Source organism: Carcharodon carcharias, chromosome 16 (assembly GCF_017639515.1).
Source record: "Carcharodon carcharias isolate sCarCar2 chromosome 16, sCarCar2.pri, whole genome shotgun sequence".
In the NCBI taxonomy this organism is placed as follows: domain Eukaryota; kingdom Metazoa; phylum Chordata; class Chondrichthyes; order Lamniformes; family Lamnidae; genus Carcharodon; species Carcharodon carcharias.
The window spans coordinates 34,669,069-34,680,491 of record NC_054482.1 but is presented as its reverse complement, the minus strand read 5'-3'; the positions used below and the strand labels follow the sequence as shown (position 1 = coordinate 34,680,491).

General features: G+C 44.4%; 1 protein-coding gene across 1 annotated transcript in view; it reads right to left on the bottom strand.

Annotated features, from left to right (window-relative positions):
- Positions 1–274: 274 nt before the first annotated feature.
- Positions 275–11,423, bottom strand: part of LOC121289327 (probable voltage-dependent R-type calcium channel subunit alpha-1E) — a 94,047-nt gene continuing 82,898 nt past the window's right edge. The window contains exons 23-26 of the mRNA XM_041208665.1: positions 8,737–8,841; positions 7,296–7,464; positions 3,729–3,892; positions 275–814 (exon numbers count right to left, since the gene is read on the bottom strand). Coding sequence (XP_041064599.1) covers positions 275–814; positions 3,729–3,892; positions 7,296–7,464; positions 8,737–8,841 — 978 coding nt within the window. The remainder of the gene's footprint in view (positions 815–3,728; positions 3,893–7,295; positions 7,465–8,736; positions 8,842–11,423) is intronic.

Here is an 11,423-nt window from a genome sequence, read left to right as displayed (position 1 = left end):
GAGGTGAGGGGGAGGGGGTGGTGGGGGGGAGGGGTGTGGCGGGGTGGGGAGGTGGGTGAGGGGAGCAAAATCACTGCCATTCACCATACAAACTGCCCACGCAACAAAAATGTCTGGTCTCTTCAGCAGTATGTGTCTGGCGAGGTTCTCTCAGGTTTATCACTGTTTGATATTTTTTCGGTGTTGGCTATCTTTTGTGCCATTGAGCTTGCCGATTAGATTTCCTTCTTCATTCTTCTGCTCCCTCCCACCCCACTCCACCTCCTCGCCAGCTTCAGCATCTGTCGTCCTCGTCAGTGTCAGTGAATGGGTCAGGGACAGCTGTAGCTCCGCATCGCACCACCCGTGTGCGGTAACTCCCGTTGGGCAGTTGCCAGGAGTGCCTGAGAGGAGGGGCGGATGAGATGGTGTGGGATCTCCCGAGGCTTGTGGCCACAGCAGCCTCGAAGGTGAGTGTTTCCTCGCCCAAGGCCTGGTCCAAGCTGCCCAGGTCATCGTGCAGGGTCAGGGACGGCTCCGAAATGTAGCGCAGGGGTGTTGAGTGCTGGCTCTCACTCTTCTTGCTCAAACCAGGAGACTCGGTCCACAGTGTCTTGCTTGGCTGAACTCTCAGGGACTGATAGCGGGCCTCTCTGCTCCTCGGGGTGGCTTGGTCTGTGGGAGGTGACAAGGTATCGGGACGCTGTGCTACGGGAGAATACGAAATGTGTGGCCGGGGCTTGGAAGGAGTCTGCGGGAGCTGGCGTCGCCCATGTTTGGGTGTACTGGTTCCAGATGTAGAAGGGATTGGGCTCTCACTCACTGAACTGTTCATCTACAGGATGGAAAGAAAAAACGATGGTTAATGCCTGACCCCACCACAAGATAGGGATCATTGAACTTCTAGTAGGAGGGTTTCCCAAATCACAGTGAACCCCAGCCAATACCAAACAGCAGCAGGGTGAACCTTCATGTTGTGGATATCTCTCCTGCTTCTGGGTGTGGGTTCAGATCTCACTCCAGAGATGTGTGCACATAATCCAATGCTAAGGGACTGCAGCACTGTGGTAGGTGCCATATTTCAGATGAGATAGTAAACTGGGGCCCCTCTGCCTACTCAGGCGGACTATTTGAAGAACAGCAGTTGAGTGTGCCTGGAATGCTGGGCAATATTTATCTCTCAACTAATATCACTGGACACATTACCTGCTCATAATCATGGTGCTGTTTGTAGGAGCTTGCTGTGTGCAAATTGGCCGTGACATTTTCTACACAACAATGGAGACTGCACCTCAAAGAAATACTTGATTGGCTATACACCGCTCTGGGAAGTCCTATGGTTGTGAAGGGTGCTACAGAAATGCAAGTGCTTGAATAATTCCTCTTCAGGCCCACGTTACTTTATTGTGGGCGAGTTGAGAGCCTCCTGATCGGATCACTGAGTTATAGTCACCTCTCCTCCTGTACTGGGGGAAGCATGCTGGTTGTCCACACGGATAGGTGAATTAGCCTTGGGATCGTTATCACTCTTGGAGATCCTGGAATGTAAATTTCTTGGCATTCCAAACCAGCCAAGATTCTGGCAGCACACCACGAACAGAGAAGCCAGAAGAAGGAATCATATTCTCCCTCACACCTCATCAAAATTATTCAAGCCAGCTGTTGGTACTTATCAGCTACCACCACACATTGCTCCTGTCACGTATAGGGAGTAGACAATCTGGAAGGAGGTAGACAATTCAAAGGTGGGTAGAAAATTTGGTGGGCAAGTGGGTAAATAACTTCCCTGCTCCTTCATGGGGAAGAATACTTAGTGAGCTCCTTGTAATCGGTATCTACTAAGGAAGGGGAATCTAATAAAATACTGGTAGAAGCGGAGACAGTGGATGTTATAATATGCCTTTAAGAGATTGCAGCATGACATCACTAGAAGGGAAGTGTGTTATGTGATCCAGTTTAGTTTCATTTTTACTTTTGAGCAGAACACACACACGCACACATAGCTCTGCTGCTGCTGTCTTCAACCTTTCTACCTCTGTATAAATGTTCTCTTGTGCCTTGTCTCAATAAATGAACCCACAATATGTTTACACAATCCCTTACGAGCAATTAGTGCGTTTATATCATTACCAAAACACAACAGCGGAGGTAATGGATGGGGTGAAAATTGAGAGTCAGGGTGTACTGGAAAGGCTGAATATCCTTAGAGTAGATCAGCAACCTGGTCCAGATGGCTTGCATCCCAGGTTGCTGAAGGAAATAGGGTAGAGGTGGTGGAAGGGCTTGCTTTAATCTTCCAATCTTCTCAAGATACTAGGGAGGTGACAGAGGATTGGAGAGTGGCAAATGTGATGTTATTATTCAAGAAAAGTTTTAAGGATAGTCCCAGCAACTACAGACTGATTAGTCTGGGCAAGGTTTTAGAATTCATGATGAAGGAAAAATCAGCAGGCACTTGGAGAGGTTTGAAGTAATTAAGGAGAGCCAGCACAGATTTGTAAAAGGCAGATTGTGTTTGACAATCAAACTGAATTTTTTGATGGAGTAACTGAGAAGGTTGATGAAGGGAATGTGGTGGATGTTGTCTACATGGATTTTAAGAAAGTGTTTGACAAAGTACCACACAAAAGGCTGGTTAACAACATTGAGGCTTATGGAATTGAAGGGTCAGTGGCCAATTGAATTAAAAATTGCCTTAAGGGCAGAAAGTAGCAAGTCATGTTAAATGGTTATTTTTTAGACTGGAGGATGGTATCCAGTGGTAGGGTTTGGGGCGGGGAGGTGGTTGATGTTAGTCACAAGGTTAGGTTGGAGAAGCTGAGGTTGTTCTCCCTGAATCAAAGGAGATTGAGGGGAGATTTGATAGTTTAAGATTTAGATAAGGTAGACAAAGAAAAACTGTTCCCATTAGCTGATGATACAAGGGCAAGGGAACATTGATTTAAGGTTTTGGGGAAGAGATGTAGAGGAGTGTGAAGAAGAACATTTTTTTTACACAGTGAATGGTAATGAGCTGGAACTCGAGAGTGGTGGAAACAAATAGAATCAATGGCTTCAAAAGGAAATTGAATGGGCACTTGAAGGAAGTAAACTTGTAGGGCTGCAGAGATTGTGGAACTGAGTGGATTGTTCCATGGGCAGTTAGCATGAATTCAATGGGCTGAATGGCCTCCATCTGTGGTGTAAATGACTTTATGATTCTCTATGGGTCTAAAGATTTTCCAAGATTTTGGGGCCTCCAAAGATCTCTTTAAGGACCCTTGTCAAACTACCCATAATCCGGAAATGTCAGTCAAAGTTTGTCCTTCACAGGCTTGATAAGGGAGACAGAGTTAGGGTTGCTCTTTTTCAGCTAGCACAGACACGATGGTCCAAATAGCTTCCTTCTGTACGGTAAATTTCCCCCGTTTCCTGAGGTCAGATTTGAACTGAGCAGGGACACCACATTTTAAAATTGAAACGAGGTCCATGCTCATTAAGTGGCTCCATATCTCATAGCCAGAGGGAATTCTGTTCCAATGCTGCCACCCAGACATACACTTTTGAATGAAAAGTACAATGTTTAATTCTTGACTAGTCCATGTCTGACTAGCTCTTGCTAGATCAGTTTAGATCCGATGTACAGCACACTTTGATTCAATGTGTGAACTGAGTCTAACAAACATCAGCTCCACCACACTTGTATCAAAGGCTCCAGCTTTCTGGTCCCCATGGAAACTGTCAGACAAGAGCTCAAGCTTGGGGCCTACCTGTCCCTGGTGATTGTGCGAACGCCCTAGACTAGGGGACCGAGTTAGCCTCCCATCCCGGGACTGTTGCTGTGGATGCTGAGTACGCTCTGCTGAGTTGCACAGGGATCTATCGGGTGACAGCAAGTGTTTCCTTTCCTTGGAACGGCCTCTCTCCAGACTGTCTGCATATGGGATGTCCCCAGTTCGCAGCCCTGTGAGAGGGGAAAACAAATCCCTGAGAATAATTTACAAACATATTCCACTTTATCAACTTTTTAATGTTGTGATAGTGATGGTAGTAAGCACACAGAGACAAGGGTAGCTCAATCCAAACCAAATCAGTGTGTAAGAGAGGATTAATCCCTGCCAGGTCAATAAATGAGGTAAAGGACAGCAATAATCCCACCAATTTTCACATAGCCTGGGAGAACCAAAACTGCTCAACTAGTAAAGGCAACACATCTGTTGAAAGTATTTCGGGTAGTTTTTGGAACTGACATGGTAATAGGCCATATTATATTTAATGCTGAGTAATAAACTATGGTTAGTTACCAACGTAATTGTATGGGAGCATCTCACAAATAGTGATCACAACACAATTAACTTTGATATTGGGGAGAAGGGAGAGAGTTACAAACCAAGATTATAAATATAAATATGGTAAACTCTGAAGCAATGAAAGATAAGTTAACCACAGTAAATTGGGCTGGATTAACAGATACCGTGTGAAGGGTTCAAAGAAACATTTGGGATAAACTAATACATAACCCTAAAATGCAAGAGCTTTACTTGTGCAGTTATGATCAACAAATCAGTTAAGAGATAGCATCAAGCAAAAGAAAAGGCTTTCACAAGTGCAAGGAAAAACTGAAATCTCGCATGCTGGAAGTACTAAAAACCTACAACAGGATACCAAGAAATAAATATGAGATGGGAAATTATGAGTAAAAGTATAACTAAGAGTATGAAAAAATGCTAGAGATATTGAAGATAAAAGTAATAGTTTTACTAACATGTATATATATATATATATATATATAGGTATGTGTTATTAATAAACAGTTATTGTTCAATAGAATTTTGTGATATATGCACTATAAATACAGACTAAACTCGCACAGAGAGTCATTTCAAGTCAATTACCATTTTAACAGTGTGATACTTGCTAATTATTGCCAATCAACCTCTTTGACGCTGAAAGCTAACTATCATAACTGCACTGTCTTATTCCTTCAGATTTTTATCGTTGTTTGAGATATTAACCATTCAATAAATCATTTTAAAACACTTTCTATCTTTTTTTTCTCTCTCTTAATCAAATCTTACTTCCTCTCCCTTTATTTCTTTTTCTGTAGCTGATCTGACATTGAACTCACCGACCGCTTTATCCCCCTTCTCTGTCTTTGCATCATTCATTTCACAATCCTTCAATCTGATTGTTTAAACACACACAGTTGTTTTTCCTCTTCACTCAGCTCCCAGATGCCCTGGAGAGTGTGCAGTGCCATTTCCATTTCCCACATGCAGCAACTTGCAGTGCACAATATTGTTCATAGCAAACAGAGAAGAGTTAGTCTGACTAACAGCGACCACAGTCATTGCTCTGTACGGGGGATCTTTGGCCTAATATTACCTGCGCCTGTAGTTGAAAGGCTCTCATTGCTCTTACCTGTCCCCTCAGTTTTAATATACTTGCAAATCTTTAATGTTGTTCTTGATATTATCCCCTGCAAGTTTTTTTTTCATATTCCCTTTCCATCATTCTTCCTCCTTTCTTTATATCTAAATATCTCTCACAGTCTGTGGGATTTCTCCTGCTTTTTGCCTTCAAATAAGCCCTTACTTCTGGTATTATACTATCTCTTGCTTCCCTTATTGACCAAAGTTGTTTAATTGCACTAATAGAGTTCTTCCCCTTTAGAGGTATGTACAGGTTCTGTACTATTTCTTTCAACACATGGTTCATCTGTAATTTCATCCATCAATAGTTCTGCTCTGTCTATTGTGGTTAATTTCAGTCTCATCTGTCCACTGGCAGCTATACCCACATTTACACCTTTAGTTCATGACTCATCCTTCTCCCTCATAAACCTCATCAGGTTTATATGGATTTCAGCAAAGCCTTTGACAAGGTCCCACATGGGAAACTTATAAAGAAGGCAAATGCACATTGGCTTGGTTGTAGGAGACAGAGGGTGTTGACAGAGGGATGCTTTAGTGACTGGAAGCCAGTGTCCAGTGGCATACCACAAGGATCTGTGCTGGGTCCCCTATTATTCATCATTTATGACAATGTGGGGGTAGGATTAGTAAGTTTGCGGATGACACAAAGATTGGCCGGGTGGTTAACAGTGAGGTTGAGTGTCTTGGGCTACAGGAAGACATAGATGGGGTGGTCAAATGGGCAGATAAGTGGCAGATGGAATTTAACCCTGAAAAGTGTGAGGTGATGCACTTTGGAAGGAGTAATTTGACAAGGAAGTATTCAATGAATGGCATGGCACTAGGAAGTTCTGAGGAACAAAGGGACCTTGGCGTATGTGTCCATAGATCTCTGAAGGCGGTGGGGCATGTTAACGGGGTGGTAAAAAAGGCATATGGGACACTTGTCTTTCTCAATCGAGACATAGATTACAAAAGTAGGGAGGTCATGTTGGAGTACATAGAACCTTCGTGAGACAACAGCTGGAGTACTGTGTGCAGTTCTGGCTGCCATATTATAGGAAGGATGTGATTGCACTGGAGGGGGTGTAGAGTAGATTCACCAGGGTGTTGCCTGGGATGAAACATTTAAGTTATGAAGAGAGGTTGGTTAGACTTGGGTTGTTTTTGTTGGAGCAGAGAAGACTGAAGGGCAACCTGATCGAGGTGTTCAAGATTATGAGGGGCATGGACAGGGTGTATAGGGAACAGCTGTTCCCCTTAGTTGAAGTGTCAGTCATGAGGGGGCACAAGTTCAAGGTGAGGGGCAGGAGGTTTAGGGGGGATGTGAGGAAAAACCTTTTTAACCAGAGGGTGGTGACGGTCTGGAATGCACTGCCTGGGAGGGTGGTGGAGGTGGGTTGCCTCACATCCTTTAAAAAGTACCTGGATGAGCACTTGGCATGTCATAACATCAAAGGCTATGGGCCAAGTGCTGGTAAATGGGATTAGGTAGGTAGGTCAGGTGTTTCTCACATGTCGGTGCAGACTCGATGGGCCGAAGGGCCTCTTCTGCACTATGTGATTCTGTGATATGGTCATTGCCAGCTCGTGTTCCTTTACTGTTATTTAGGAAGGTCTCGAGAAAAAAATTACCCAAGTAAATTCCAATCCCTTTTGGGCCTCAATCTATTGTCCTTCGTTGTATGATCTGCTTTCAGTTTCAGGATTCATCGTGTAGTCTTAAAGCAGGTAAATGATTCGGGCTGACATGGGCAGCCCAGGGAGTGGAAACAGGGCTCAACAATTGCCTGAGTAAGGAGGTGCGTTCAGACTGCAACCCACCCACTCCCCTTGCCACATCAGCTGAAAAGTCATCAATATTTTAATCCGACATCCTCAGACATTGCTGTCCTCACACTGCCTCAACGTGCCAGTGGTTACCTGCAGCTGAAGACCTGCTGGATGCCCTCCCAGGCCGGCGGCCCCGTTTTTGGTAGAGCTCCTCTGGGCCGGCTCTCTCCAGCGAGTACTTGTTGAGCCAGCTGCCACTCGAATGGTGGCCCGCATATGTAGACAATGAGCGTTTCATTGGACTTGTGTCTTCGGTTGACTGTCAAGTCACAGAAGGAACAAATATATAAACCTTGAGTCAAGTGAGCAATGTACGTGCGCCAGAAAAAAATGATTAGCAGTACATGTCATTTTAGTGCCAACACAAGGCATTTTAATAACCAATATTTTTATAATTCAGGCATGCAGTACCTTTCCATTCTGACTGGGACCTCTGTTCTTTTAATGCTAATTAATGAGGATTGGCATCCCTTCATCCCAACTGTATCATGTCAAAACTTACTTCATCATCTCCCATTCCCACTCAATTCTTTCAAGGGTCATTGGTACCTTCCCTCAGTCTTCCCATCTCCCAGGAACAACATCCCCAAAGTGTTATCTCTTTACACTATAAACTATCATGTTTTTCCTCCTACTCTCTCTAACCTGAATGACACTGCACTGTGAGCCTTGGCCCATTCTTGGTTGAAAACATTTTGAATAGTTATAGCTGTTTGATAGATATACACAAGCTAATTCCACCTTGGGCCAACCCTACACAAAGTGACACTAACCCTTCAATCCCAACAGATACAAAATAAGTCCAATCCTTGGCCCATTCAAAACCTGTTCAAAACCAGATTCAGAAGATTTAGTGCAGTGAAATGCTGCTGGCTGGATGAATGGTTTGGTGGAGAGAGGGAGAGGCAGGGATTCGGTGTGAGTGCCAGTGACCATTAAAAATGCTCATTGAGGTTTTGGGTTTATAAACAGGAGCACAGGGTACAAGAGCAGAAAAAGAATGACTATTCAACACCAAACATTGGTTTGGGGTGTCCCATTATTGAATTGGCAATAAAAGCACTGACAGCATAGAGCATAGATAGATCATGGTGATCCCAGGATTGGGGAAGGATATAAGGAAAGCCCTGGGATACTGGGTTGTTTCCACTGATCATGGTTATCCCAGGACTGAAGGAAGGATGTAAGGAAAGCCTTGGGATACTGGGATTGTTTCCACTAATCATGGTGATCCCAGGACTGGGCGAAGGAAAAAGGAAAGCCTTGGGATACTGGGATTGTTTCCACTGGAGCAGGAAAGGCAAAGAAAAACATTGATTGTGTTTTTTTAAAATTGTGAATAGTGTTGATAGAGAGTAAGTAGGGAGAGATAATTTGCTCAGGTCATGGAGACAGTGAAAATGGGGGTCGTGAATTTATTTGTACAGGGATTGAGGGCAGGAGTTTGGAAAAATTCCTTTACATTACTGTCAGCACTGGAGAAAGACACACAACCATTGGCTTAGATAAAGGCAGAGCAAATAGGATTTACCTCGGACTCAATCTCAAGTCGGGGCATGGACACTGCCCGTCCTCGGCTTTCGATGGGGAGGTAATGGCTGTTGTGGGGATACTCCAGTTTTCCTTTCTCTAGTTCCTGTGTATCACAAATCAAATAGACTCACAGTCTAGTTAATGCAATATACCTCGTTAATATGCGAACTAGATGTCACATTTATAAATCTTCCTGGCCACAAAGCCTGTTGCTGTGATTTTCAGTAACACTTCTATGTTACCATTGAAAATCCCAATGTAACCATTGGTAATGGGAAAATCCTGAGTAAAGATGTAAACTATCCTTCTTGATCGCCAACCATATTATTGAAAAGCTTTCTGATTCATTTTTGTTGCCCTTTCTTTTTCTCAGTAACTGAGATTTATGTATATTAAATTAGGGTCTGTGCCAAAGCAAATTAAGTACACATTTCACAACGAATTCACAATGACTGAAGTTACCCATTGAATCTTCTTTTGAGTTTTAAAAATACCTTGAATTACCACAAGACTTCAGCCTGTCAGAGAGTCCCGAGCTTCACACAGTTACAAAGGCTTTGGGGCCCATCTGCATATTCTGAGTATGTGCAGTTTACACAGTTAACTCGCATGTGATTTGTGCACTCACAAGGCTTGGCAATGAGAATCTGAGGATATTAGAGATTTTTTGCCTTCTCCAAAAGGCTGAAAAATCCCATCAAAAAATTGAATTACTAAACTTTATTTCATTTCTCAGTAAATGTTGTTTTATGCAGTAGATGAACCAGTCAACATCAGCAAACAGCAATAAAAACAAAAATACCTGGAAAAACTCAGCAGGTCTGACAGCATCTGTGGAGAGGAACACAGTTAACGTTTCGAGTCCGTATGACTCTTCAACAGAACTAAGGAAAAATAGAAGAGGGGTGAAATATAAGCTGGTTTGGGGGGGTGGTGGGGGGTGGGGGGAGGTGGGGTAGGGTGGGACAGGTAGAGCTGGATAGAGGGCCAGTGATAGGTGGTGGTAGCCAAAAGATGTCATAGATAAAAGGACAAAGAGCTGTTGAAGGTGGTGATATTATCAGTCTCTCCTCCATCCCCACCCCCTTTCCGATCCCCCCTTTTCCAAAAATTTATATATATTTTTCTTTTCCCACCTATTTCCATTATTTTTTAAATATATTTCCATCCAATGTTTTATCTCTACCTTTTAGCCTATTTCAATCCCTTTCCCCTACCCCCACTAGGGCTATCTGTACCTTGCTCGTCCTGTTTTCTACCCTTAATGTCGCCTATTAGAACATTTCTTAGCTAATATCACCACCGTCAACATCTCTTTGTCCTTTTGTCTATGACATCTTTTGGCAACCTCCACCTATCACTGACCCTCTATCCAGCTCTACCTGTCCACACCCCACCCCCCACACCGACCCACCGCCCCCCACCCCCAACCCCAGCACCCCCCTCCCCCCCACCGTAAACCAGTTTATATTTCACCTCTCTTCTATTTTTCCTTAGTTCTGTTGAAGAGTCATACGGGCTCAAAACGTCACCTGTATTCCTCTCCGCAGATGCTGCCAGACCTGCTGAGTTTTTCCAGGTATTTTTATTTTTGTTTTGGATTCCCAGCATCCACAGTTTTTTGCTTTTATCTCAGTAAACAGCAAGATGTGCTTTTGATGGTTTGAAAGTAAACAAATAAAATATTAATAAAGAATGAGTTGTTGTTTACTACTGTTGGAAATTTAATTAACAAAACTCTCCTCTGAACCATTTGTGAATATTAAGGATTTTATTGTTAGTGATTTGAAAACTACTCAAATTATGCAAGTCAGAGCATTAATAGACAATTTTGATTGGCTTTCGAAATATTGGGTGAAAAATTCATCAAGGCCTTTTCTTGGGTGGAGGGGTCATGATCCCTGAACTGCCTAACCAAACTCCCACTGAGGCAAGCAGCAAGCAAGCTTCATGCTCCTTCCATTTTTAAATGACAACAGCGTTGGGCCGAGTGGGGCTATTACTGCCGGCTGCCTGAGCGTTCAACAAGTTGAGCCCACTAGTGTGTGCTTATCATGATGGTGCAGATAGTCTTCTCTTAAAGCTAGTGCGCCCCTCATAAAGGGGAGTTGCACTGATTGGAAGATTGCTGGCTGCCTGCACTGACACTGGATAAGCAGGAGCTAGACAAATGGAGCACCAGGCCGGAGAGAAGGCTTCCAGGTTCACAGGCGTAGTGTCGGAGGCTTTAATGATGGCGATGAACAGGAGGAGGGAGGTCATGTTTCCTGGGGTGGAGGATTGGGGGAGATCAGGAGGCCCTCAAAGAATGGGAGCAGTAGCCAGGAAGGTGGACACCTGGAGCAGAATTTTCTGCCTGTCGGGCAGGCGGTGTGGGAACGGGTGCAGCTGGACGCGGAGCCATTTTACACAGGCAGGCCAATTAAGGCCCACCCAGCGTGAACTGCGGCTCCCGAGGACAGTGGGAGTGAGCGGGCAGCGGTGGGACTGCAATGACCACAGGGTCCAATGGTGACCCTGTTTTAAAAAGTAGCTGCAGCCTTTCAAAGGCTGTGAATCATGGCCAGTGGAAGGGCTTCCCAGAGCGCTGCTGGTGAGCAGGCCAGGCAGGAGGGGAGGGTGGGGGGGGCGGGGGGGCGGGGTGGTGATCAGGCAGGGGGGGCACTGTGCCCCTCATTTTTCTGA